The 27,155-nt window shown below is 26.3% G+C and overlaps 5 protein-coding genes across 24 annotated transcripts in view; 3 read left to right on the top strand and 2 right to left on the bottom strand.

Moving 5' to 3' along the window:
- The window catches only part of LOC107992595 (plasma membrane calcium-transporting ATPase 2), a 71,523-nt gene extending 54,994 nt beyond the window's left edge, over positions 1-16,529 (top strand). For 13 of the 18 annotated variants that reach the window (XM_062078324.1, XM_062078314.1, XM_062078309.1 and 10 more), the window contains one exon: positions 7,613-16,529. In XM_062078324.1, the coding sequence (XP_061934308.1) occupies positions 7,613-7,622 (10 nt within the window). In that variant the 3' untranslated portion in view covers positions 7,623-16,529. Of the gene's footprint in view, positions 1-2,442; positions 2,512-7,612 lie in introns of all 18 variants that reach the window. The other 5 variants (XM_062078308.1, XM_062078305.1, XM_062078306.1 and 2 more) reach the window with 1 other exon arrangement.
- Positions 16,530-16,756: 227 nt separating this feature from the next.
- LOC107992601 (CXXC-type zinc finger protein 1) lies at positions 16,757-19,330 on the bottom strand. The gene is made up of 6 exons (XM_017048590.3): positions 19,082-19,330; positions 18,662-18,783; positions 18,495-18,585; positions 18,205-18,425; positions 17,543-18,119; positions 16,757-17,469 (listed from the first exon to the last, which is right to left on the bottom strand). The coding sequence occupies exons 1-6, from the start codon at positions 19,109-19,111 to the stop codon at positions 16,954-16,956; spliced, it is 1,557 nt and encodes a 518-aa protein (XP_016904079.1). The 5' UTR covers positions 19,112-19,330; the 3' UTR covers positions 16,757-16,953.
- An 83-nt stretch (positions 19,331-19,413) lies between these two features.
- On the top strand, positions 19,414-22,596 carry LOC107992600 (BOS complex subunit ncln). The gene is made up of 7 exons (XM_017048588.3): positions 19,414-19,704; positions 19,788-19,975; positions 20,076-20,405; positions 20,506-20,715; positions 20,828-21,232; positions 21,316-21,536; positions 21,660-22,596. Exons 1-7 carry the CDS (start codon positions 19,530-19,532, stop codon positions 21,796-21,798), a joined length of 1,668 nt encoding a protein of 555 aa, XP_016904077.1. The 5' UTR covers positions 19,414-19,529; the 3' UTR covers positions 21,799-22,596.
- On the top strand, positions 22,517-24,961 carry LOC107992602 (2-amino-3-ketobutyrate coenzyme A ligase, mitochondrial). 2 transcript variants are annotated; one of them, XM_062078338.1, is made up of 7 exons: positions 22,517-22,633; positions 22,949-23,151; positions 23,224-23,510; positions 23,593-23,799; positions 24,039-24,231; positions 24,394-24,571; positions 24,686-24,961. In XM_062078338.1, exons 2-7 carry the CDS (start codon positions 22,987-22,989, stop codon positions 24,841-24,843), a joined length of 1,188 nt encoding a protein of 395 aa, XP_061934322.1. In that variant the 5' UTR covers positions 22,517-22,633; positions 22,949-22,986; the 3' UTR covers positions 24,844-24,961. The 2 variants fall into 2 exon arrangements, with proteins under 2 accessions (XP_061934322.1, XP_016904080.1); XM_017048591.2 differs by lacking the exon at positions 22,517-22,633 and adding an exon at positions 22,768-22,873.
- Positions 24,951-27,142, bottom strand: LOC107992605 (ATPase ASNA1 homolog). 2 transcript variants are annotated; one of them, XM_062078342.1, is made up of 7 exons: positions 27,056-27,142; positions 26,387-26,630; positions 26,106-26,314; positions 25,925-26,027; positions 25,705-25,855; positions 25,332-25,640; positions 24,951-25,266 (listed from the first exon to the last, which is right to left on the bottom strand). In XM_062078342.1, the coding sequence occupies exons 2-7, from the start codon at positions 26,506-26,508 to the stop codon at positions 25,147-25,149; spliced, it is 1,014 nt and encodes a 337-aa protein (XP_061934326.1). In that variant the 5' UTR covers positions 26,509-26,630; positions 27,056-27,142; the 3' UTR covers positions 24,951-25,146. The 2 variants fall into 2 exon arrangements, with proteins under 2 accessions (XP_061934326.1, XP_016904084.1); XM_017048595.2 differs by having other exon boundaries at positions 26,387-27,119.
- Between the last annotated feature and the right edge of the window lie 13 nt (positions 27,143-27,155).

The raw sequence follows: 27,155 nt of genomic DNA, 5'->3' as shown, positions 1-27,155 counted from the left end.
TTCAATATGTATACGTATATAAATGTTCATTTTAAAAAATGATTTTTTTTACTTGTTTTTAGTTGAATTTCTCTAAAGCTTTTTATGATATTCTAAATTTTATGAAAAATATTAAGGAATTTGTATTGCTATTTAAAAATACACGAAAAAAGAATTAAATATTAAATATGTTTTAACCACAATATTATTAATATTAATTTATTTTATTAATATTGAGTTTTGTCTTCAATCTAAATAAATGTAAATTTTCTTAAATGATTTATTATGTAAGATTGTATATTTTAAAGTAAAGAGATTAAAAATTGAAAAATATGATAGAATTTAATATAACACAATCTAAAAAGTTTGTATTTTATTAAGAGTAAAATAGAAAAACTAAAACTTTTCTATGTTTGGCTTATATGCAGTATTATATTCTATTGCCCATATTCATGATGTTTTTTCACGATCGAAAAAAGAAAAAAAACAAAATATTCGATTGTTTGTAATTTTCATCTCTTATTTATTTAGTGAAAATTTTTCTCAGGAATAATAAATTATAAATTTTCCAGAGCAGGCTCATTTAATCTTAATAAATTTCTGATTTCTGTCTTTTTTAAAATAAATATATTTTGTCAATTATTAATCTTGATAAAAATAATTACGTTATCAATGTGAAATGTTCAAATAAATTGCAGATTATAGATCAAAGGCACCATTTTCAGCTGTGAACACCGGCACATTAGCTTTCATTATCTTTTTTTTACTCACGCTAATATATTTTCTATTTGTGTAAGTGACCACTCTCGCTCGCAAATCGATTTATTTTACGGTCATTTCAGTCTAATTCTATTTAAAATTAATTAAGAGATCCGCACCGAAGCTTTTGCACTGCGTAATGGACAAATCCTATGTTACAAATCAATGTATCACTGAAATAGGTCTAGTTAATGCTATTCTGAAGTTTAATATTGGTTTATCAAGGTTATGTCGAGTAATCATCTTCTAACTAACATCTATAACAGCATAATAAATTCTTGAGCGATTTTGTTAAAAGTTTTAAATTATTAAGAAAAGGAAATAATTAAATTTTGATTTTGAATACAATAAAATAATGCTGTTTAAATTTTAATGAATTTAATTGAAAGAAAGAAATATTATTTTTTTATTATGAAAACATGTAGAAAAAAATAAAATCAATTAAAGAACTCTATTAATAAACAGAAATTACTCTTTAATTAACCTTGAACTGAACTAATATTCGTGAATTTTAATAGAAAATTTCATTACAATCTGTTAATCATATATTGATCTTAATATATTGATCTTAATATATTGATTAATTAACGGTGCTATTCACTATTTTATAAGAATACTTGACGTTAAGTTCACAATGTTCTACGAATTATATTTAACTAATGATTTACTGAGATAATTTAATATGCAATAGTCATTTAAATATATTGATAGTTATTCTTACAGAATATTTTCAGCGAAATCAAACTCTAACCTTAAATTTATTTTGCTTATTTATTATCGGAAATTTAACATTTAATATTCCATTGATATTTAGCTTAATTAATATTTTAACTATTTTTGACACTATGCATTCACAAAATACTCTATTTATATTATTTCACATGATTATTATTACTTTTAATTTTTTCTTTTTTTTTCCTTTTCTTTTTGCATCTTATAATTCATGCGTTTCGAGAAATTTGAAATGCAAAGATAAATGAAACTTATTTAATTAAGTATCTTAACTTTGCAAGTTTGTTAACTTTGATTTTACAAGTAACGGGATAAGGGGAAAATATATATTGAATTTATTTCACCAATGGAACGGTAGTAATTGAGAAATGAAACATATTGTATGAGGGTATAATATCAAGGATATTATGTCTTGCGTTGCATGTACGAGCTATTCTCGGTTTCTGCTTACCAATCTCTATTATCTTTTAAGTTCTGTTTCCATGCAATCGTATTCCGCGGATTCTGTGTATTCAAGTCATATCAAAAATAATATTATAATCAGCAGGTATTATTTTTAAGTATAATTTTCTTCCTTAATAATAATTAATGAGGTACTTTTTAGCTTTTCTAAAGTTATTTTTGTTTTTTAGTAAAAAATATATTAGATTGATATTTCTTAAGATCAGTTTTCAATGATTTTTTACATAATCTATATTTGAAACAACAAAATTATTGAAAAAGTTTTTTTAAGAAATTAAACATTATGAATATAATTGCACTTTTTTTCTAAGAAAATTCTAAAAAAAGAGATAATTTTAATCAGTTAAAAAGTGCCTAAAGGCAGAGCGGTGTTACTCAAACCGGGCCATAAACGGGGAATAGTAAAAAAAATTTTTTTTAATCGATATTTCGAAAACTGGTGTACTAGTAAGCGCGTTAATTGCTCGTTGCATCTAGTTATAACCATGATATTATCCTTTGCTCTTGAAGGTAATAGGTGGCGAGTTGCAGGAACGTTTGATACCAGTACCCTACAGCAAGAGTTCGACAGACCAAGCTGTAAGCGCTCCTCTCTGCTCTATCTTTCTTACTTTCGCTAAATCTTTATCTTATTTCTATCTGTCTGACTGCTGTCTGTCTGTCTGTCTGTATCTATCTGCCTATAACTGTCTTTGTTCTATGTTCGCACAAGCATATACAATATAACACACATGCAATCGTTTACACATATAAATACAGAGTTTTTCTCTGCTTCTCTCTCTTTCTCTATTTTCCTTAAATTGTTCTGTTTCATTATTTACCCAATGTTTTTTACTCGCATTCTATGTGCCATCTATTTGTTGCTGCTTTTATCTGCCTTTTAGATTTTCATGCGCTTTTTTTCTATTATTTTTCTGTGTTCTATTTTTAATTTGTAAATTGTAATGTTAATCCCTTAATCTTTGCATTTCTATTCAAATACAATCTGAATCAAATATGTTTTTTTAAGTATAAGATTTGATAAATTTTTGAAAGAAATCTAGTTTGAAATTTATTAAAGATTATACAAATATTAGCAATAGTTTATTTTTTATTATTATTAGTATTATACAACTACAAATCCCTTTTTCTATATTTTTTATTATATTTGAATCTTTTCTTTTATCGTGTATGAATTTTCCTCGCGCACACATTACATAGTTATACATTATCATAATTATTATAATATACGTATGCACACATAAGCTTTTATTTGTCTGCTTTTTTATTTATTAAACATTTCTCTTTCTTCGTGAATCTCGATACCTAGTGATATTAGAATTCATTCTATATTTTTTATGTATAGATTTAAAAATATGATATAGATTTACATAGGTTTAAAAGTTTTTCAATCATATATCTAATTATTTAATTAGATTAATAATAAAATTAATAACCTTGATTCAAATTTAATAAGTTTAATAAAATTTTTTAAGATTTAAAGATATATTATCTATTTTGTTATAAAAACACTATTATATTTCTACTATATTTTTTTAAATATTCACTATATTCTAATGAAATAGTACATAAAAACATAATTTCTATCTTTTTCTTTGCAATTATATTTCATAAAAGAGAATAAAAATAATCACTGATGTCAAGAATATAATTTCTTACTGATATATCAATGAAAAAAGTTCTTTTTTTAAATAGCACGTTACATTTTTACTTTTTATTTTTATATTTTTACTTCGTATCTCACGATTTTATCCTATTTTTTTTTTCTTTATTCTTTTATAAATAACAAAAAATAAATTAATTTGTTCTCGTTTCGATAAAAAAATAAAAAAATATAATTTAATAAAATATTAAAAATAATTAAAGTGTAATTATAAATATAAAATCATAAATATAAAATTATTATTAAATTTCTTAAGTGAAAAAAATCTAGTGAAATTTAAAATTCTAAAATTTATTTTATTATCATTTTATATACATTTTATTTTCATTTTATTAATAGATTTATGATTATGCACTGAAAGTAAAGAAAAGTAAGAAAAGAAACTTAGTAAAAAAAAAAATAAATAAACATAAATAAATAATAATAAGTAAAAAAACAAAATCTAAAAAAATCAGATTAGATTTATGATCTTGAGATATTAAATATAAAATCACTTTTTTGCATAGTTTATGGAATTATTTTCATTAAGCAATTAATATGAAGAAAAAATTAATCAATAAACATTATTACTATAAAAAAACATGTAACGTAATAATTTTGTTAATTAATAAATGTTAAAGTCTATCATCTATCATATAATTTCTTTATCTATTATAATTTAATTTATCAAGTGAAAAAAAAAATTAATATTAATATAAAATGATTAAATATAATCAATTAAGATTAATAATTTTTTGTCGAAACGAGACGAAATTATTGCAAAATTCATTAATTTAAAAGAAACGAAGGATATTTCTTTCATCGTTCAGTAAGATTATTTTTCTTATAATTACGGACTGTTTTTTTGCCCTATTTTACAAATCTGCTGTAATTAATAATATTCGCTAATGACTTAAAGGTCATCTTTTTTATATCTAATGGATATTTCGCTGAATTTTCGGCTATGCTTACATGCAAGCAAGTAGTATGATACCTTTGATTGTATTTATAATACGACGTGGTTCGCGTAACTTTATCATTTTTCTAATTAATAATTTGATCTTCGATATAATAAAGTTAAATTGAATTAATGTATATAAACTTAAATAAAAAAATTTCAAGAAAAAAATACTATATTTTTTCACACGATCCACGTCGTGTTCGTAGGCACGTTACTATTGTTCCATGCATTACGGCTGTACCATGAATTTTTTGTTTATAATTATATTTTTTCTAAATGAACGTATTTTTGGCCATGGGCCATTTACAATAAACCCGTGAGACTTATATATATACAAGATGTATCATATATTTAAATTAAAATTTTTAGCAACGCCATATGCGATTGTAGTGTCCTCTTTTGTGACACTAGATATATTAGATGTGAGTAGGCAAACTTGTGAAGGCTTCTGTGATTTTTTTTTGTTATATTTATTAAATTCTAAAGATAATTCCACGATGATAATATAAAAAGATAGTTTTACAATAATATTGAATAAAGAAAAACTATTTTTTTTTTCTCAGTAATTCAATATCTATCATGAAAATAAAGAAGCGAAGATATGTTTGTAGAACAAAATATAATTTTTATTGGCTCATATAAATTTCTTAAAGTCATCAATCCATTAACATTTTTTTTATGTCAAATAACTTAAATATAGTTAATTGACACATAATACATTCTAATATTTTTTCGATGTTCTTCGGCGACGCATTGAGATCTCTTTTTTGATAAAAGATCCTTCTTTATTTCTCTTTACCACCATTCACCTTTCTCTCTCTCTCTCTCTCTCTCTCTCTCTCTCTCTCTCTCTCTCTCTCTCTCTCTCTCTCTCTCTCTCTAATAAATCTGTACACTCTGGCTGAGCTCCTCGCGGCACGATTGATGCGGCTTCCCTCCAATTTTTGACACTTTTTTATCGATAGTTAATGAGCTTGAAAACAATATTGCTACGCATCAATTTTTCCAAGCTTTCACAAAAAAAAAAATATACTGATTTCCATTGACTTATTTTTTTACTTTTATACTATTTTTTCAAGTTAAAGAAAAAAATAATTTCCGTCTTGCGTGTGCCTTGTGCATATATATCTCTATTATTCGATAATGAGAGTAGAGAGGGCAGGCGCGTCGTTCGTCATGCGGGAAATCATCAGAGCACATGTGTCGATCTATGAGCTACTTATAATATAAGTGAAATGAAAGAGAGAAACATGACGAACTGAAAACATGACCAAATTTGTGGGATGACCATTGTCTCCCTGTGGAATGCAGAATCGTTGATCAACAGAGCGCATTGCGCAGCGTAGCGTGCATGTTTAAAGTACCAGAGAGATGCATTATCTAAACCGGATATTCGACCAGGTTAAAGAATCTGACTGTCAGCCTGATTAGGGGACCACTCTCCACGACACATCGTGTAAGTATTCCCTCAATGTTTTCTGTCAAACAACAAAGCAATCATATGATCAGATTTAAAGAAAAAAAAAATAAGATAATTTTTAAAAATATACAGTTAACGCGACATATTTTCCTGCCATCTCTATGAAAATGCAAGGAAGGAAGAAAAAAAGAGAGAGATTCAGTCTTTATATGTTTTTGATTATTTTATGAATATATATATATATATAATATATTTTATATATTTATATTGTATTTATATATAATATAATAGTATAATATATTTTTATATATATTATATTATGTGTTTATATATTTATTTATATTTATAGAAATATTCTATACATTTATGTACATATCAAGACAAGTAAGAATATAAATAATCTCGCAGATATTTTTGGATGGGGGTTGTTCTTTTTCTACAGGGGTAAATTTTTTTGGCTGATTTAAATATAGCAGTGTTCATCAGTTACGTAATACTACGCCAATGCATGCTAAATTTTTGCAGTTTGCAATCTGTCACGCTGTATTACAATTCACCAAACGATGCAAGTGTATATGCGTGAAATTTTAATAATTTTTTTTCTTTTAAGATTTGATATTGAATGTAATACCAGCTTTTAATCGCGTAAATTTTTAGTAGTGTGTTTTTGTCGATAATGTATCATTTGTTATGTTGGCTTGTTTGAAAATATTTCTAAAAAATTCAAAAATTTTTTTTATATTTTTTCAAAGAAAATCTTTTAATAGATAGAATTGAAATTATGCTTAAAGTGAATAAGCTTTAAGCGTCGCATATCCGCTTCCTGCATCGATGATCGCATATCTGAAGCAAAAATTGATCTTATCAAATATACGTGGGAAAGATCCAGTGAAGGACTCCAGCGATCAACGGGTGCATGTAGTGTTGCGTGACATTGCAAGTAATTTGAAGTTGTGACGTCTATGGTTTATAAAATTAATTATTTTTAAAAAAAAAAGAAAAAATCTAGTTTAAAAATAATTATAAACTATTTTATATATATATAGATTAATTTTTTACTAAAGAAAAAACTGTAAATTTCTAAATATCATTGACGTCGTTCTTCAAATTCTATTGTCTAATTATTGTCTTGCTGTGCAGGATATCAACGCCCCGCTAGTTCTTCTAGTAATTCGTGTGGCCGCTGCTTTCTGTCTTTATACATACACATAATTATAATTATATCTACATCATAACTGTTTCCTAATCTGTTTTACGGAGGTTGATCATTGTATCCGTTAAAGAGAGTATTAAAAAACTATTTGTTCCTTTAACTTATTAAAAAATTATGCTTTTCAGCGCATTCAATGTTGCTTTTAAGCCACATGCATTTTCTCATTGACATTTTTTGAAATTTGTAAAAATAGTAAAATAGTAATTTTATTAAAATAGTAATTCTACTAACAATTATTTATTCATATTTAAACAAAAATATTAGATAAAGATAATATTTAATAATTAAATAAAATAAAAAGATGTCGATGAGATACAATAGGATAAAAGATCAACCTCAATTACTTAATTAACTGGATCTATCTAACAGTGTATTTCTCCCAAAGCTCATGGCATAGCCAAGGACATGAAAACTCTGCATTTACAGAAAGATTTCCGATTACAGATCCGCGTAGTGAACGCATTTCGGCAGGGCCTAGACGCACGCTACACGAGCGAGCACAGCAGCACTACATTGGCGGAGGTACTGAGAAAACAGTCGTCCTTAAGCAAGCGGCTCTCGCAAACGAGCAGCATTGAATACGCCGATAACAACCCAGACGAACTGACCATACCCGAGATAGACGTGGAAAGATTGTCAAGTCACAGTCATACCGAGACCGCTGTTTAGAATGGGAGAAGAATGGCGGGGTCAGCAGCGATATGTTTATCAAGCTGTGTTACGTTCGATCCTCTCTGACGATATGTAAACACGAAAAAGAAGTCATCTTCATCCTTGTTTATCTCGTGGCCAGCGCGTTCGGAGGAAAGGACAAAAAAATAAGAACCATATATATTGATTCTCCTGAACGAGAATATAAAAAGGGGATCGTATTCCTAAAAAAAGAAAGAAAAAAGAAATATTAATCATGATGCGAGTTAGGTCCTCGTCATTTTCTCTCTTTGTGTTTTGTTATTGATAGTCGATAGTGGAAACGGACGATTGAATCGCATGTCGGTCATAGCGTGTTCAGAAGGAGGAGAGAAAAAAAGAGAAAGGGAAGAAAGATAGAAATAATGATGATGGCCTTCTGCCCACGAGACATCGCCGCGGATATCTTAACTTATCCGTGCGAAACACCAATTATAAGATACCAAAGTAACGCACCACTGCCTTTCCTCTGTTGTTACTTACGTTTCCTTTTTTTTCTGTCCTTGTTTCCCCCGCTCTTTGCATATCTATCTTTTTCCTCGCCAAAGATTCTTTTATTTATAATTTTTTTTAATTTTAAATGATAATTTTAAATTGTAACAGAGGTGGAGAAAGCAAAGAAAGAACAAAAACAATTAAAATTATTAATGAGAAAATTATTTTCATTGTTATGACACGGGATTTACTTAAAATCATATTTTCATTTATTTTTTAATTTAATGCTGTATATATATATATTTTTTTTTTTTTTTGACTTTTTTCAATGTCTCCACCGTTCTATTCACCGTTCATTGACTTCTTTTCGCGACATTTTACTGCCATGTTATTTCTCTTTCTAATTTTATTTTCTATCTTTTTAGTCTACTTCTACCTCGCACAATACTTGCTACACTAAACTATTTTTTCTTTTCCCTGCTTTCTCCTTTCTATGTTCTTTCTTATTTCTCTTTCTGACATCTCAATCTACCTATCTACCTATATATCTACCTATCTATCTATTTAACTATTTATCTGTCTATCCTTGTTTCTCGTACTCGCTCTTCTCGCGTGACTTAAAAATGATCTAGTCACTAGTTTGTATTGCTAAATACTTCCGTGAATATACTCAGCACTGGGGGTGCCTTACAAAAAAACAAAGTCAAAAAAAAAAAAAAGAAAAAAATATTAAAAAGAATTGCGCATTGTTTTTTAGCCTTACTTCGCGTGTAAAATGAGATTTGATGAAGGATAAAGAAAAATTACAAGAGAAACGAGATGAGAGAAAAATTTGTCATACTGATTCTTCTTTGCTACCTTCGCGTAATTAAAAAAAAAAGGAAGAGGATGGGGGGACTAACGGAGAGAGTATTTAACGACAGTACTAAAAAAAAAGAAATAAAAAGAATTAAAAGAAAAATGAATGCCACGACATTGCCACTAATTACGCTTAAGTCGATACGAAGATCCTGATAGTAAAGACGTTAATTATGCCACAATATAAAATCCGCATGTATTTTTAGTAATAAATATATAACTACGGAAAAAAAAATCATCAAATATGTTTTTTCGACGAGACACTTTTTTTATGTTCATTGCTCGCCAAAAAAATATACATATATGTATACATACAAAAATATAAGAAGATTTATCTGGTTCTATTATATTAAAATCATCACGAATTTGATATATATATATCATTTTTTTTCTTTTTCGTATTTTAGCTTTTTTTGTATAAATTGTTTAAAAATTGTTTTCTCTCATTCTATATTACGTGGCTATACTGTAATTATTCTCAGGACCTATCGATTTCGATCGAGAACGAAGCGTGCATGTCGACCATCGGTCGAGATTCTGATCGATATATCGATACATCTCCATTATCCGATGCTGATCGATTGCGTTTCGATCTTCGACAGCACGGATCGATAATCGTGTACGTCGCTAGAGGGATAGAACTTTTATGTTGATGGAACCAGTATTCATGTTATCGGATTCTAATTATTATCGTAACGCCGATAATAAGTATTATTTCAAGCCGAATATAATACGTTATACTTTTTTAACTAAACCAAAAATAACTATATACGGGAATCGCTGCCAAATAAAAGGAAAAATGAGATAAGAAATAAAAAACGTGACGCGTGTTTACTAAGTCTCCATGAAGTCAGTAGCCAATATACGTGTATATATTTATATGTATACTCAATCAATATATTTGTGTGTACATATATGTATATATATATGTATATATATTCATTTGAAATATGTATATGTAGCTTTCTGAAATTCGTTTAATGTGTGTGTGCTGATGTAAAAAAATAAAAAATAAAAAATAAAAAAAATAAAAAAAAGTAAAGAAAAAAAAAAAGAAAACGCGAAACGTGAAAAAAAGATAAATGCGGATTTTTCCCTGTATAGAGCGACGATAAAGTGATTTCATTTTTATGTGCGCTCGAGACACGGGAGCTCGTTAATTCGTCGTTGCGTTCATACGAACAGATTTTTTCATAAGGTAAAACATAGGACTTAATTTTGGAAGAGAGAAGAAATAATGAAAAGGCTTTTAAAGGCCTATTTACATGCACCGTATTCTAGTCTTAAGCACTCTATGCCTTACACTGCCAGTTATAAAGACGCGCTGTTCTTGTGGATATCTGTAAATGGTACACACACATATATATGTATATGTATACAACAATGCCATTATCGCCAACACTATCGTCATCCTTGCTGTCATTGTAATATCGATCTCATCATATTAATCACGTGCATCATTTTGATTTCTAATCTTTTTCTTCGATTTATCTCGATTATTTTATTATTATTATTATTATATTTATAAATTTTCATTTTGACTTCGTTTCATTTCTCCCTTTTTTATTATTTATTTCTATTATTCTGAGTGTGCAATTTCATTTAAACCTAATTTTTTTCAACAATTATTTCATTATCTTTACTTTTTTCATTATCTAAAATTAATTATGCGCGCATCTCTCTCTCTCTCTCTTTCTCTTTCTCTTTCTCTCCTCTCCCCCTCCTTTTCTTTCCTTTTTTCTTCTCATTCTTCCCTTTTATTTGTCTTTTTGATTTTTTACTCAGAGCTTAAAGATGCACAAAGAAAAGAAAAGAAAACAACATATTTTATGGAAATATTAAAAAAAAAAAAAAGAAAATAAATAAAACTGCTACTAATTTCACGCAGACTTTGATAGGCACGATCGCGTCTCATGAATGATTGCCCACGATGTATCAAATTAATTTTGAAATAAGTATAGAAGCAGGAAATTAGAAACAAAACTGGATTACGAAAAACGAGCGTCGATCGTGGTTCGTTACGGTCACGATCATTGTTACAGTGGACATCGAATATTTTAGAAAAAAAAAAAGAAAAAAAAAATTGAGTAAAGTAAAAAGAAATTTAAAAAAATAACACATACATACACGAACACATACATACAGGTTATCGATACCTTGCTGTTATCGAAGTTTCTGTATGCTCGGTACCACCGTTCTCGTTATTGCCGTTTTCTCACCCCATTGTCATCCTCGCTATGTATTATATGTTTTACGTTTCTTCTGTCCGCCGTCGAGATCGCACCGATCATCCGAATGAATTAAGAAAAAAAAACGAGATAAAAAATAGAAAAAAAAAAAAATGAAACTCGATTCGTCACTCTCGTCCCGTCCCTAAATTGCATTAAGCACCTTTTTAAGCTCCGATTGTTCTTACTCTCTGTACTCTATATTTAAACGCATTTCGCGTCTATTTAAGATTGTGTAGAGTGTACAAAATAATATTGTGCGGAAAGCAAAGAACGAAAAAAAAAAAAAAAGAAATTGATAGTTTCGATAGCCAAAATAGAAGAGAGTGAAAACTAATAAAAATGTAATGAAATGCGCTTTTCCTCTCTCGATAAATCGATGTTATCGGATAATCGTGTTACAAGAGTAATAGAGAGGGAGAAAAGGAATGATTCCATGAGAACGATTCCTCATGGAGATCAAAGTATGAGAAGATTAAAAAAAAAAAAATGCCGCCATGATCAGCTTATTCTGCTATAAAAGCTGTTCTCGTGCGTCAGTTCACTTAAAGCCGATCTTGAAAAATATAGTTGAATTCTTGTAGCGTCAAAGTTGGAGAGAACAAAAAAAAATAAACTGTCCTTGTATATACCTCGCGACGATCGTCACCGGTGCGAATCCTTGTAAAATCGGCCACTCTGCCCCGGGGACGTCTCTGTACTCTTTGTGTTTTCTTTCGACGTTGCTACGAGCAAGAATAAAGAAGATGGAAAAACGAAGAAGAAGAGAAAAAATAAAATGTGTGGATTAGTTTAACATAAAAGTGGAAAATCGTTTATGTAGCGGTATGATATTGCACCGATCCGTAACGTCATTTTTCATCTCGTATTTTGAACTGATTATTAATCTTATAACGAGATCGAGCCGTCTAGTGTAAATATAATATATATGTATGTCTGTATATATATATACCTACATATGCATATATAGAGACATGATGTCACGTATATATTTATGTATGTATGTATGTATGTATGTATGTATGTATGATGTATGTATGTATGTATGTATGTATGTATGTATGCATGTATGTATATCTATATATACATACATATCTTATGATATTTTGATTTTTGATCAGTCATTGATTTATAGGACCATATCGTGCTCACAATTTTTTTTTTATGAATTATAATTGATATAAAAAATAATTTATTTCTTTTTTACAGTATTGTATCTTTCAATGTTTTTAAAAAAGCAAAGAGATTTTTATAAAGCAAAGGCATCAATACAAGTTAAGTTGATTATAATGACAAAAATGGTCCTATAGATCGATCGAATAATCCAATTTCTTTTTTTGAAAAATCTAGATAAATAATCATAAAATATTTATATAGTCCATCCAGAGATATAACGAGGTTGTAAAATCAACCGAATGAAAAGTTACAGATGTTTTTAAGTATCGAATATCATTAATAATGAAAATTATGGCATCAATTGTATTGTCAATAGATACAATAATTTACAACCACACTATAGTCTCTAGACGAACTATGTATTCTTATAAAGTAAATTTCATCGCTTTACTAGAGAATTAGAAAAAATGGTGACAGAGGATGCGATTTCCGAAATCGCGATACTAATTTCTTTTAAATTTAAAAATCGGAATCAGCGTCCTCATCCCTGATTAAATTGTTCATCGGTATTCCCAGATTGCAAGGTTAATCCTTTTGCGGCATTTAAATATTCTTACACAGAATTTATTGTTAACCGTTGTCTTCTGTCCTTGTTGAATCAATAATAATAATAATAATAATAATAATAATAATAATAATAATAATAATAATAATAATAATAAATAATGATAATAGTAATAATAATATGTAATAATATAATATATAAATAATAATAATAAATAATGATAATAGTAATAATATATAATAATATAATACATAAATAATAATAATAACAATAATGATAATGATGATGATGATGATAATGATAATAACGATAATAATAATAATTATAAAAAATAACAATAACAGTAATAATAATATATAATATAATATATAAATAATAATAATAACAATAAGAATAATAATATTAATACTAATATTAATAATAATAATAATAATGATAATGATAATGATAATAATAACTATAATAATAATAATAATAATAATAACAACAACAGCAACAACAACAATGCGGATGATGATGATGATGATGATGATGATAGCAATTGAATATCGAGTTTATAATAAATTGACCGAACAGTTGCGAAAGAATTAATCTTGTTCGAGAAAAAGATTTGTGGCACATGCGCAGACAAAAAATTTCGAATTAGAAAGTAATTGGTACGTGCTTATTAATATCGTACCATTTGCTTGTTTTGATATAATAATAAAAAATATATATACTGAATATTTTCACATCTGGTCAAATAATTTCTGTCGATAATTGCATAGCCACAAACATTCTGTTTTCACAATCTGGTATCCGATCTGTCGTATAATCGAAACGTGCCACTGCCTGCGATATTGAGACGCCGGATGTTGACACTTTCGTACTGGCATTTAACATATATTGCAATTTCTTTTTGTTTTACGCTCTGTCATTGTTCGATAATCATGTCATATCTTTCCAACTTCATGTATCGAGATTTTCCTCTTTTTTCTATTTTTTTTCTCTTAATCTTATATGTGTATATATGTGTGTATATATATATATACACACACACACTTAGTAACTTATTAAAACTTTCTCACAACTTGGCAATTAAATATTTTGGGAAAGATATTACAAACATTAGGAGAAAAAAAGTTGGAAAAACTCGACTCATGTTGTCAGAAAGATTGATTTCGCATCTAATGATGTAATTAAAGAGCGTTAATCGCGTCCTTGTACTATAAGCAATAAACAAAAGAAAAAAGCGAACAATGTAAAATGAATTGGAGATCGATATCAGTGATCGATACGCGCTGCAATATCTTACTGCTGGATCGATCGATATCGCGCTCGAAGCAGCGACGAATTTCTTCGTGAAGGAGGAAAAGGGAATTCTGTAAACCCGTGACGAATTTTCTTGAAAAAAAAAAACAAAAAAAAAAAACAAAAAAAAAACAAAAAAAAAGTTAAGAAAAAGTGCTACTTTAGACGCGTCGAAACTTGTATTTAAAACTATGCGGATCTATCGAATAATTATATTTTACACACCTAGCGACGTTTATTCTCGCTCCGTTGTTTAGAGATCTTGTCGTTTATTTCAATAATTAAAGTACAACATTACTTACGAGATATATATAAAGAAAGGATAACCTCTATAAACGTTTAATCTTGTCGACACTGTCGCGCCTTCGTCATTATCTTTGCAACCATTAAGCAATCATCATTCTCTGCATCCTTCCCGCCGTTTTCATGTTCATGATATATTATTGATTTTTGAAAATAGATTATCAATAATGAAATATAATTGTATTAATTTTGAAATAACCGGCAATTATTTTCAATGTTTTTAAAAAATAAACAATAATTAGAAAATATCGGAAAAAACAAAATTTATTTTTTACAAGCTTTATGATTAATTTTAGAAAGATTCAAAAAAGCATAAAAAAATCGAAGAATACTAAAAATTCAAGATTTATATATCATTTAAAATTATTGATTTTTGAATTAAAACAATGAATTTATCATATAATATATTTGAAAGGATTATTTTTTAGTATCTGAAAAGATTTTATTTGATTTTAATTCAAATGTGTTGTAAAATTAAATATATAATTTCATAAAAACTTTAAAAAAATATATAATTTTCATCATGAGAAGTGAGAAACGGTGGGATTTCGAATCGATGATCGATCGTTATTAGTGGATCCAGAGTGACACGAGAAAACTCATCATTGCGGTTGGGACCAAGTCTCGACGATCGTCAAGAGTAATTAGAAAGACAGAAAAGAAAAAAATATTTAAAAAAATATATATTATAAGCTAGTGGAAAAGATGATTTTTTCGGCAGCTTAGTTGTGTCTCGTCGTTTATAAATAATAAATACTTAAAATCTTAGCTGTGTCATGCACGCGCTCAGAGCCGAAAAATTATAAAAACGTACATTAAGTACTTATATTTCCACCATTTTACTGGATTTCCGGGCTATCGATCGACGCTTCGCCAATTATGAAAGCCGGTGGCAGATAATGACAGCGTGTCAGAAATGCACATTTAGTTTGCGAATAAGTTTATTAAAAGCGTGCATGTCTTTATATGTAAAAGAAAAAGAAAATGGATAAAAATTATGATTAATTCAAACTTGTTAAAACAGAAGTTATGCTGGAAATTAATGAAAAGACATTGTGTTATAATATTAATTTACTGCTAAACGAGGAAAATGACAAAAGAAATTAAAGGATTAAATTTTGGTAAATAAGTCTTTGTTTTCAAATAAGAGTCCTAGAAATTATACAGATTGTTTTTTTTGCAAATATATTGAGTGCAATATTTGATATACATTAAATATATTAAGCTAGTTTTTCATAGAGTTTCATCCCAAATATTTTTGAAAATATTCAAGTTTATTCCATTGTCAATGGATTATATTAATATTAATACAAAGGGGAAGTGAGAGTGTGCATTTTAGTTCTCACAGTTTGCCTCAAAACATACCAAACAAAAAAGATACAGTAAAAATAATGTACACACACGCGCGCGCGTGCGCGCACACATACACACACTACACACAGAAAATATATGTGTGTCATTATAGATATTCAAAATATACATATATATTTATATGTATATACAGTATAAAACTGAAAGATTGTACTGTATCAGAACATATAATATTTTGTGTTATGATTGGAATTTATTGTAATTCAAAAATATTTTGAGAGAGTATCCTTTCTAGCGACGAGTCGGAACTTAACTGGTTAAAATTAAGCAAGTAATATATTTATTGAAGTTAAAGTGTGGTAAATTTTAGAAATGTTGGAATTATGTTTCATATAACGAGTTACTGATTTATTTCACATGTGCAGTCATATAATGTGAAATGATATATTGTGAACACTAAAATAGATACTGAAAAATTATATTATAAATTTGAATTTACAAAAGTTTAATTGAACGTTATAAATAAAGAAAAATACATAATTATACAAAGTCGAGCCAAAAACAATTTTTGCTATTTTTCGCAATTTTTTTTTTATAATGCCCTTTTCAAATTTGTAAATCATTAGTAAATGAAATAATTATATTACTATAGTAAAAATTTCACAAGATAATATCTCAATTTTATATTTCTAATGTTTTTAATCTATGAATCTTTTTTTCATTATACAATTCTTTTATAACTAAATTTCAAGAATTAACTAGTCATATTTTGTAATTCATTAAAAAGAGATATTTTTACAATTCTTAATAATATTTATTTTACAAATTCATAATTTATTATAATAAAATCATTTCTAACACGGACATTATCCATTAAATTTTTAATTTTTACTATGTCACTAATACATAATATATTGATGTAAATATAGTATTGAACACGTTAAAAGATATGTTAAAAAATTCGACATAGTTACCGTTGATAAAAATAATCATTGTTCTATAGTTTGCTCTTTTTGAAGCAAGCCATATCTTCGCTGTAGTTCCTCTTCCATAGCTTCTAATTGTTCCCTATTTTGTTCTTGTGTCATTTGTTCCATTAATTCATGATTATATGTAGAATGAAGCATTAAAGCTAAAACACCAGCACGTGTAGCCATATTTGCTCTTATTTGTCTCTCTTGTTCAACTAATTCGTCTATTTTTAACCACTGTCTCACCCTCTCCATATCAATTTCTGCTCGCCTTAATTTTTCCCAAACATAATGCTTTACACAACTTTTTTTTGGTGCTCGACAGAATTCGCCAGTCATATCAAATACATTTGTAACTAATGGACAACCACAAACTTCAGTTTCACTAATTTTTGGATCTTTACAGTGTTCAGGACAAAGAACTCTTAATCTCTTACAGTAAGTTCGATTTGCAGGATTGTAAAAATCACAGAACATTACTTGTCCTTCAATACGAGTTTTGAAGATTGAACCAAAAGAAGCTTGAGATTCATACTAAAAAAATAAATGTATTCGATTTAATCTTTAATAAAATGACTAAAGAATTGTATATATTTCAAATTATTACCTTATTGAAGCATTTTTCCATATGCTTAATAGCAGTTCTCGAATGAATTTCATGACCACAAGTAATACAATACATGCTCATTTCCGTATCATCATTATCATCTACTTCAGTCTGAGGATCAATTGTTGCATGTTTTGCACGTTCAACGATTCTATCCAACTCTGAATGTCTTTTATCTAACTCCTGAAGTATTCTTCGTACATCTTGTTGTTGTTTCCTAACTGTTTCTAATTGTCTTCTATTATTTTGCTCCGCAATACATGGTGTCAATGACCATTCTTGTATCCGTTGAGGCAATACTTGGTAAATTCTGTTAGTCGCTAATTTCAATCCACATTCATCAGAGCAGTATTTACTACCTGGTCGAGACTGCTTTGTACAAGCAGGTCCATAACAATGTCTTGGTACTTCCAAAAGCTCATTCCTTTCATTGCTAGAATCTCTTTTTCGTTTTTTGATAAATTTAGAACTTTTATTGAAATTTTTTGATGGTTTCAAAGGATCCCCTAATACTCTACAAGTTCTTTGTATACATCTAAGTTTTAATCTAACTGAAGGTCCAAATTTTTTCAAATGTCTAAAGATTAAATAATAATCAGTAAAAAAAAAAAAAAATTTCAAATTATTTTATTTACATTATTATCTATTAATATTGAGATTACCTGCATGCATCACATTTTCCACAATTTTCAGTTCTTAAACAACCTGTACATTCTCCACAACGTTTTGATGATTTTTTTACTGTTATAGGATCCCAAGGTGCATCATATTCATATCTATGTCCTCTTTCTTTCTCTTTATGTTTCTTATATTTACGATCTTCTGGTTCAGTTCGTCGAGGTTTATAACGTGTTATTAGAGTGGGATCTTCATCTCTGCAGCGCTAAAATTACATTTAATTAATATAACATTTGAACACAAATTAAATTATAAAAAAATACAACATTCTTACAATACAAAAGAATTGTTTTATATGCTTAGCATCTTTTTCTGTTATGTTTATGCAATCACCATGATACCATTCTTCACATGCATCACATCCTCTAAAAATTCATATAAATTTTATTCAACTTCAATAAAAAAATATAAGTAATTTATATCATAATATTTATATCTTACATCATAAAACGTGAACTATCAGAACTTCTGCAAATACAATATGCTTGACCATCCTGTTTTAATAATGTAGCAATTTTACTTTTTCTTTCTGGTAGCATAAATTGTTTTGCTATTTCTTCTTTCTATAAAATAAAACTCTTATTTTGTAATTTAAAAATAAATTAAGAAAGAAAGAAAAATAGAGTATTTTAAATTTTGTTTTAAATTTATTTTAATATTTATTTTAAATTTTATCTTTAATATTTAATAGTTTTTTTGAATAAAATATTAAATAAAAATTTATTTTAATAATATGATTTTATATGTAAACTAAAAAATTATAAAATTAAAAATTTTCAATATTAAATTTAAATCATCTTCCTCTAAATATATATATAATAAAAAATCATTATAAATATATATTAATATTTGAATACATACCGATAAATTTTGTTGTCTTTTATCACCCATAGTTATATGTTATTATTTAATATTTTATTTACAAAAATTTATTATTTAAAGATAATTTACAATCCACAATATACATAAAAATTGCATTTTTTAATATAATAATATAAAATATCATTCCACCATGATAAATGATAATTAAAAACTGCAAAAACTCAATTTTATTTAACTACTTTTGATACGACACGAACGAGATAGAAAATGTATAAAGAAATTTCAGTGTTCTCAAAGATATAATATTAAAAGCTATTAACAAATTCACTTCGTTATCGGTAACAATGTATGATAAATTTAAGCATTTTTTGAAGAGATGGCGCTACTAGTTAAAGAATGGATTATCGCGTGGTGATAGGTCAATAAGAATAATTAAGGATTACATTTTTACACTGTTAAATATATTTAAGTAAAATCAAAGAGAAATATGTGGTTAGAAGAATGTGATGGTTTTGCTGAATTATGTCGAGGATATTTGCCATATTATTTATTAATTATTCTACCAATTTTTATTATTATTTCTCCAGTTAACCCAGTTGCAGCATCTCATGAATTTCCCGTATACCGAATGCACCAGTATGACTTGCATGGTGTACCACACGGTAAAGAAATAGTGTTTTTTTATTTTCATTTCATTATGATTTTATTGATGCTTAATTTATATAATTTTCATAATTATATACAGGTTGTCGTAATGCTCCTATTTCTCTGGAAGCAAGATCTCTTACCGGATGGAGCACATCTAGGCACTGTGTAGTTACAAAAGTTTTAAGTCTTACTCCTAGCTTATTTCATTCTATTAAACATAAAGCTGGAGCTTTGATAGTAATTTTACCAGAAAAACTTACTGAATTAACATTGGAGGAAAAACAGGTTAATTAAACTTATTTTTCATAAATTTTAATAAGATCAATGAAATCAAATTTTCATAGCTTTGCATTTGTTTATTTATTTATTATTTTTTTATTTATAGCATATTATGAATCTAGAAGAATCTATGCTGTTTGGACCAGAAACAACAATTCCAGTATATTTCACTTCTTGGCATCCAGATTTACAAGCAATCTTAGATGATCTTTCTAATGGTTTTATTACTGATGAAAAAGCTAATTCTGCAGCTGAAGCAATGTTCAATTCTATATCTGCTAGTGGTTATCAAGTAGTTGTAGCAACTGGGCAAGCATTAGCTAAAACAGATGTTAAAATAGCTACTTTGCATGGAAAATTAACTGGTAATGGAGCTGAAGAAAAATTACCAACTATAGCCTTAGTAACACATTATGATAGTGCTGGTATTGCACCTGTACGTAAACTATTAATATAAATTTTTTACATATGTAATTATTAATATAATATAATTTTGAAAATAAGATGTTTATGTATATGTTATTTTCAATATATAGGAAATGTCTTTTGGAGCAGATAGCAATGCATCTGGTGTAGCAATGTTATTAGAAATAGCACGATTGTTTTCTATTTTATATTCTACTAGTAGATCAAGACCACAATATAATCTTGTTTTTATTGTGACTGGTGCTGGTAAACTTAATTATCAAGGTAGCAAAAAATGGTTAGAAGATCAATTAGATGGACTTGAAGGCTCAATAATACAAGTATTGTATATTATATTTCCTAATGTTTAAGTACTTCTATTATATTTCTTTTATAATATTTTTAAATAGAAATATGATATAATATTATTATTATTTTTTTTTAATATATTAGGATGCAGCTTATGTCATTTGTCTTGACACAGTATCTACTAGTGATAATTTTTATGTGCATGTGTCAAAACCACCTAAAGAAAATTCTACAGGTGGTCTTTTTTACAAAGAACTTAAAACTGTATCTGAGTTATTAAATATCACTACTGTTGAAGGTGTACATAAAAAAATTAATTTAGCTGAAGAAACGTTAGCTTGGGAACATGAAAGATACAGCATTCGTAGATTACCAGCTACAACTTTATCTACTTTAAAAAGTCATGAAGATCCAATTAGAACAACAATTTTAGATGTGATTCAAACGAAACAAATAGATAAATTATATAAACATACTCAAGTAATTGCAGAAGCATTAGCAAGACATATGTACAATTTAAGTTCCAGTCAAATTTTCATCAATCCCCTGGTATTTTTTGTTTAAGCAATATTTTTTGTTTAAGCAATAAGAAAATAAATTAATATTTTATTTAGTACATTTTACTTTTTTAGGATGTTTCTAAGGAATCATTATCTTTATGGTTTAGTTATTTAGCGTCGCAACCAAGAGCTGCTCCATTATTGGCAGATAAAAATAATATATTAGTTAACACATTGAGAGAAGCAATGATTAGATATCTTGGAGATGTTAAAATTACTTTTCATAGTCCTGATAAACAAGATCCAGAATTTGTATTTTATGATGTTACAAAAGCAATATTAAATGTATACAGGTAAATTTTGTAATTTCATTCATTTTATTATTCAGTTATTATTTATATATTCTTTTATATATGATATATATGTATATTTACTTATATTTTAAATATAAGATAATATAATTTATTATATTCCAGTGTAAAACCAGCTGTATTCGATCTTTTTCTTACAATTGCCATAATTATATATCTGGGAATTATTTATGTAATTGTGCACAATTTCCCACGGGCATATTTTTTGGCAACCCGTTTTTCCATAAAGAACAAATCGTCATGAAATTACATTAATATTTCAATGTTTTCTGTTATATTGTAAAATTCGCTAAATATTTTTTAATGAATTTAATATATAATATAATAAGTATAAGTATAAAACAAAACTATATACATTAATTTTTGCTCATATTAATCTTGAATTAAAAATCATCTATATGTTGTATCTTAAATCTGTAAATATTATATAGTTCCTAATTTCAACATGAATTTTCGTTCATATATATATTTTCTTGAATAAAAATAATGCATAAAGCAAAGTTATTCAGAAAAAACTTTTCGTTTTAAAATAAATTATTATATAAGAATAATAATAATCAAGACCAAGTAATAACAGACCAAATAGTGAGACTTCAAAATGCAATTTATAACTCAAAAGACTGGCAAATTTTAGCAAATACAGAATGTTTAATGTATTTAATGATAAAAATAATAATTCCAAGTTATGTATAGAACACTAGAATGCTAGTTTTAATTAAATGCAAATAGTTTGTTTAATGATAATCATCATATCTACAATAGTGTATAGTATTCTTATTATCATATTGAATATATATATAAATTAAATTAATTCTATACAGATAGTGTTATGTAACAAAACAAATGTTTTTAAAATTTTTCTTGTTAGAAAATATGAATGAATATTTGCCAAATATTAGTATTACAAACATGTTACTTAGATAAGGCAAGAAAATTTAGAGACTATTTGAATGCTAAAATAACAAATATTATTGATTTATTATTTAATGCAATTATAGGGACGAAATGTAAAAAGCTTGTAAAATAAATATGATAAAAATAATTATTGGTTTTTATTTTTTTACATTTAAATATTAAAAGTAAGTATTAACTCATTTTATTAAATTTTATTTAATATATTTTTCAGCATATTTTTTTCAATATAAAATGTTATGTATCATTTTATATGAAATAAAAATATGTAAAGTTTGAAAATTACTATGCACCTAACAGGTTTGACTCGTTTATTATAGTTTCAGTTATTCAGAATCAGATATCATTCAATATAGATATCACAAAGTATAAAGTATATCAAAATATGAATTCTATTTTTGAGAAAAGTATTTTATTTTTATTAGATTTTAAAACAATATTTGATAATATTAAATATTAATTTTAAATGTTCATTTTTACAGATTTAAAATTTAGAAATAAATGGATATTAAAAAGATTTATGAGTCTTTTGACAGAGTGTATAATACCAGAATTAAAAGTTATAAAAGCAACTGGTATTTGGAAAAAAGAACGAATAATTGCTTCGCCTCAACGAACACGAATCATACTGGCAAATGGTACAGAAGCTCTAAATTTTTGCGCAAATAATTATTTAGGTTTATCAGTAAGTATTATATAAAATTATTTTTTATATATTTTCATATTAATATATCAAATTTTTATTTTTGAAATTTAGGACAATAAAGAAGTCATTTCTGCTGCTAAAGTTGCACTAGATAAATATGGAGCAGGTTTAAGTTCTGTAAGATTTATATGTGGTACGCAAACAATTCATGTAGAATTAGAAAAAAAAATTGCTCAATTTCATAATAGAGAAGATACTATTCTTTATGCATCTTGTTTTGATGCAAATGCTGGGCTATTTGAAACATTTTTAACATCTGAAGATACTATTTTAAGTGACGAACTTAATCATGCTTCCATTATTGATGGTATTAGATTATGTAAAGCAAAAAAATATAGGTATATAAAGCATATATTTTATGTATAAAGTTATTGTATTTTATATTTTTTATTTATGTAAAAATATATAACATTTATGAAGGTACAAACATAGAAACATGGTGGATTTAGAAAATAAACTACAAGAAAGTATGTCTTCACGTTTACGACTAATTGCAACTGATGGTGTCTTTTCTATGGATGGTACTGTCACACCATTACCAAAAATATTAGAACTTGCAAAGAAATATAATGCTCTTACTTTTGTGGATGATTGTCATGCTACTGGATTTTTTGGAAAAACGGGAAGGTAACTATTTTTACATATATTATATTGATTTATAATTAATAAACAATTGCTTTTTCTTCTATAAATATAAATTATTATCTTTTTAAATCTTATGATTAAAATCTTTTTCAAAAAAAAAGCTAAAAGTAATAATATATTAACAATAATCAAAAATTACATTTTTAATCAATTAATTTAATTTAATTTGATCTAATAAAGTCTATTTTAATATTTAATATTATTTAATAATTTCTTTGTAGAGGTACAGAAGATTATTTTAATCAATTGGGAACTGTTGATATAATTAATTCCACATTAGGCAAAGCTCTTGGTGGAGCAGCAGGTGGTTATACAACTGGTAAAAAAGAATTAATTAATTTATTAAAACAACGTAGCAGACCATATTTATTTTCAAATTCATTGCCTCCTCCTGTAGTTGCATCAGCAAGTAAGGTATTTATTACATATTAAAAATATGATAATTTTACTTAAATTTATAGATAACAATAAGGAAGATATTTAAAAAAATAATATTTTTATATTAATTTATTATATATTATATTAATATATTAATAAAATTTAATTTTAAATTATTGTTTTTTAAATATTATATAGGTCATGGATCTAATAACAAATTCCACAGAACTCCTAAATCGTTTAAAAAATAATACTAATCTATTTAGAAATAATATGAAAACAGCAGGTTTTACAATTAGTGGTGATAATCATCCTATCTGTCCTGTTATGATAGGTGATGAAAAGTTGGCTAATGAATTTGCTAATAAGATGATTGGTAAATATTTATGATATATTTTATAATTTGTATTTTGTATATGTTTAAAATTTATATATAAATTTTTGTTAATATGTGTTATATAATAATTATATAATAATTTATTTTTTACAGAACAAGGAATTTATGTTATTGCTTTTAATTATCCTGTTGTACCAAAAAATAAAGCACGAATACGCGTTCAGATTAGTGCTGCACATTTGCAAGATGATATAAAACAAGCTGTAAATGCATTTATACATGTTGGAAAAAAACTTAAAATTATTAAATAATATTTTTGTCATTCTTATAAGAAATTCTATTAAATTTATATATTTTCTTATAAGTACTTAATCAAATTGATGGTAATAAAAAAAAAATAAGTAAAAATACAATAATATAATTAATCAAGTAATGTTTAATATATTTAATACATCAACTGAAACTTTTAATAATGCAAAGATAAAATATCCTTGTTAAATATTATAAATAAAAACATTTTTTTTTATATGATTTTTATCATATGTATAAAATTTGTTTAATTTAAAGAATTTTTGATTATATATTAAAATTATGAAAGATTAATCATATAAGCGTTAAGGCTTATAAGGCTTAATAAGATTTTCAGAAAATTCTTTAACCTGTTGAACTCCTCGAACTTCTCTTTCTAATAAAGGAAGTCGGGTAATATGAAAATCCTCATAAAGATCCATTATCTAAAAAAAAAGCTTATTAATTTCTAAAATTTCAAATTATATTAAATTACAATATTTTAAATTACCTGTTCTAAATATTTATCTTGTATTTTATGCCTAGCAAGACAAAGTCTACATGGCATATCTCCTTCTTTCAAGAACAATAATTGATTTACTATAATGTTATGAGTATCTATACCACATTTTGTTAATTCCTGTACAAGTCTTTCTGTTTCATATAATGACAAAAATTCTGCTATACATACACAAACAAATGTTGTTTGATCAGGATTTTTAAATTGTTCATTAACTTGTCTAATAACAATGAGCATTTCTTCTATTTTATTACAAAATGTATCTACATTGAAATCTGTCATGCCCAATAATGAACTAATCTGTAATTAAATTTGAAATTAAAATTACTAGTTTAAATTATATATTGTCTTAAATTTTTCTAACCTGTGTAATGAAAGGACTAATCTTCATTTTTAAACGCATTAATTTGCCCAAACCTTTTTCTACTACTTGTGGAAATGATAATAATCTTAAAGTATGACCAGTAGGTGCAGTATCAAAAACAACAACAGAAAAGTTCATTCCCTTAACCAATCTGAAAAATATAAATGCCTATCAAACAAATATCACATATATATTATATAATAAATAATTCATTACTAACTTCATTACTTCTGCATAACTCATTGCTTCATCTATACCTGGAAATGCTCCTACAATTTCTTGCATTACACTTCTACTTAATCGCATTGCTTCTCCACCTGAAACTATTTTGTGCGACATAAATTTAAATTCATTTATTACACTAAAAATTATATAAATTAAAAATATGATTTAAAAAATACCTGCTTCGCTTTCAAAATATTCCTCCGGTAATTCGGTAATACCTACATTTGGATCTATTTCCATAGCAAAAAGATTATCAAAACCTTTTACTTTTGTCGGAACTTTACTAAATTTTTGGTCAAATGCATCAGAAATATTATGTGCGGGATCAGTAGATATAATAAGGACATTTTCTCTAACTTTTGACAATTGTACGGCCAAAGAACAACTAAAAATTAATATAAGAAAAATAATGATCGATATACAATAAACAAACGAGTTTTAAAGGTTACAACAATACCTGCATGTCGTTTTACCAACTCCACCTTTACCTCCGACAAATATCCATCGCAAAGATTGTTGTTCGATTACATTTTTAACCGAAGGTTCGTATTCAATTACTTCTCCGTCATTTATACTCATATTTATCGAGTCACAAAAAATAGCGATTCCAAATTTTAACACGTCATATACTAATATCGCAAATTGGACAAGGAAGAGACTGACACAATGAAATTATGTCATGAGTCACGAACTACTATGTTCTATTGAATATATAAAAATAAAGATAATTTGTATATAATATTGACGAAAATTAAATATCGCATTATAGATATTATTTGATAAACATGATATATTATATGATATTAACATATCATATATACATTGAGAAATATTTATTTTTATTTAATTTATGAATATTATTATATAGATAAAGTATGTATCTATATTTTATCTATATAAATTAAATTTTTATTATAATATATTTTTAAATCTTTTATTAAATATTTGTAGATTAATTTTATTATTTTAACGAACAATATAATGAAAATAATTTTATTATTATATAAGTAAAATATCTTTTATTATAAATATAAGTAATATTTATAAATTATGATCTTTAATGGAATCTTGTGAATTATAATATTGTTTTTTAAAGTACTTAATTTGAAAATAAAATAATAAATACCTCATAAATTCTAACAATTTAAAAAAATATGATAATATATCTTATTTCATTATTTTTTATATAATCGATGGAAAAATATCGAGAAAAATAAATCGATTAC

Source organism: Apis cerana, linkage group LG8 (assembly GCF_029169275.1).
Source record: "Apis cerana isolate GH-2021 linkage group LG8, AcerK_1.0, whole genome shotgun sequence".
Lineage (NCBI taxonomy): Eukaryota > Metazoa > Arthropoda > Insecta > Hymenoptera > Apidae > Apis > Apis cerana.
Note: the sequence above shows the minus strand (reverse complement) of the source record. Positions and strands in the feature narration are given on the sequence as shown.

What these genes read in the sequence shown, in the direction of transcription:
- LOC107992601 (XM_017048590.3), bottom strand. Translation starts at nt 19,111, where the DNA reads ATGGGTGATAAAAGACAACAAAATTTATCG. An exon ending in AAAGACAACAAAATTTATCG is followed by an intron (nt 18,784 to 19,081) that starts GTATGTATTCAA and finishes TTTATTTTATAG; the next exon opens with AAAGAAGAAATAGCAAAACA. An exon ending in GGAAAATGTGATGCATGCAG is followed by an intron (nt 18,120 to 18,204) that starts GTAATCTCAATA and finishes TTTAATCTTTAG; the next exon opens with ACATTTGAAAAAATTTGGAC.
- LOC107992600 (XM_017048588.3), top strand. Translation starts at nt 19,530, where the DNA reads ATGTGGTTAGAAGAATGTGATGGTTTTGCTGAATTATGTCGAGGATAT. An exon ending in CTTGCATGGTGTACCACACG is followed by an intron (nt 19,705 to 19,787) that starts GTAAAGAAATAG and finishes AATTATATACAG; the next exon opens with GTTGTCGTAATGCTCCTATT. An exon ending in AAATTTTCATCAATCCCCTG is followed by an intron (nt 21,233 to 21,315) that starts GTATTTTTTGTT and finishes TTACTTTTTTAG; the next exon opens with GATGTTTCTAAGGAATCATT.
- LOC107992602 (XM_017048591.2), top strand. Translation starts at nt 22,852, where the DNA reads ATGAATTCTATTTTTGAGAAAA. An exon ending in TTTTTTGGAAAAACGGGAAG is followed by an intron (nt 23,800 to 24,038) that starts GTAACTATTTTT and finishes ATTTCTTTGTAG; the next exon opens with AGGTACAGAAGATTATTTTA. An exon ending in TAGTTGCATCAGCAAGTAAG is followed by an intron (nt 24,232 to 24,393) that starts GTATTTATTACA and finishes AATATTATATAG; the next exon opens with GTCATGGATCTAATAACAAA.
- LOC107992605 (XM_062078342.1), bottom strand. Translation starts at nt 26,508, where the DNA reads ATGAGTATAAATGACGGAGAAGTAATTGAATACGAACCTTCGGTTAAA. An exon ending in TTAGTCCTTTCATTACACAG is followed by an intron (nt 25,641 to 25,704) that starts GTTAGAAAAATT and finishes ATTTAATTACAG; the next exon opens with ATTAGTTCATTATTGGGCAT. An exon ending in AAGATAAATATTTAGAACAG is followed by an intron (nt 25,267 to 25,331) that starts GTAATTTAAAAT and finishes CTTTTTTTTTAG; the next exon opens with ATAATGGATCTTTATGAGGA.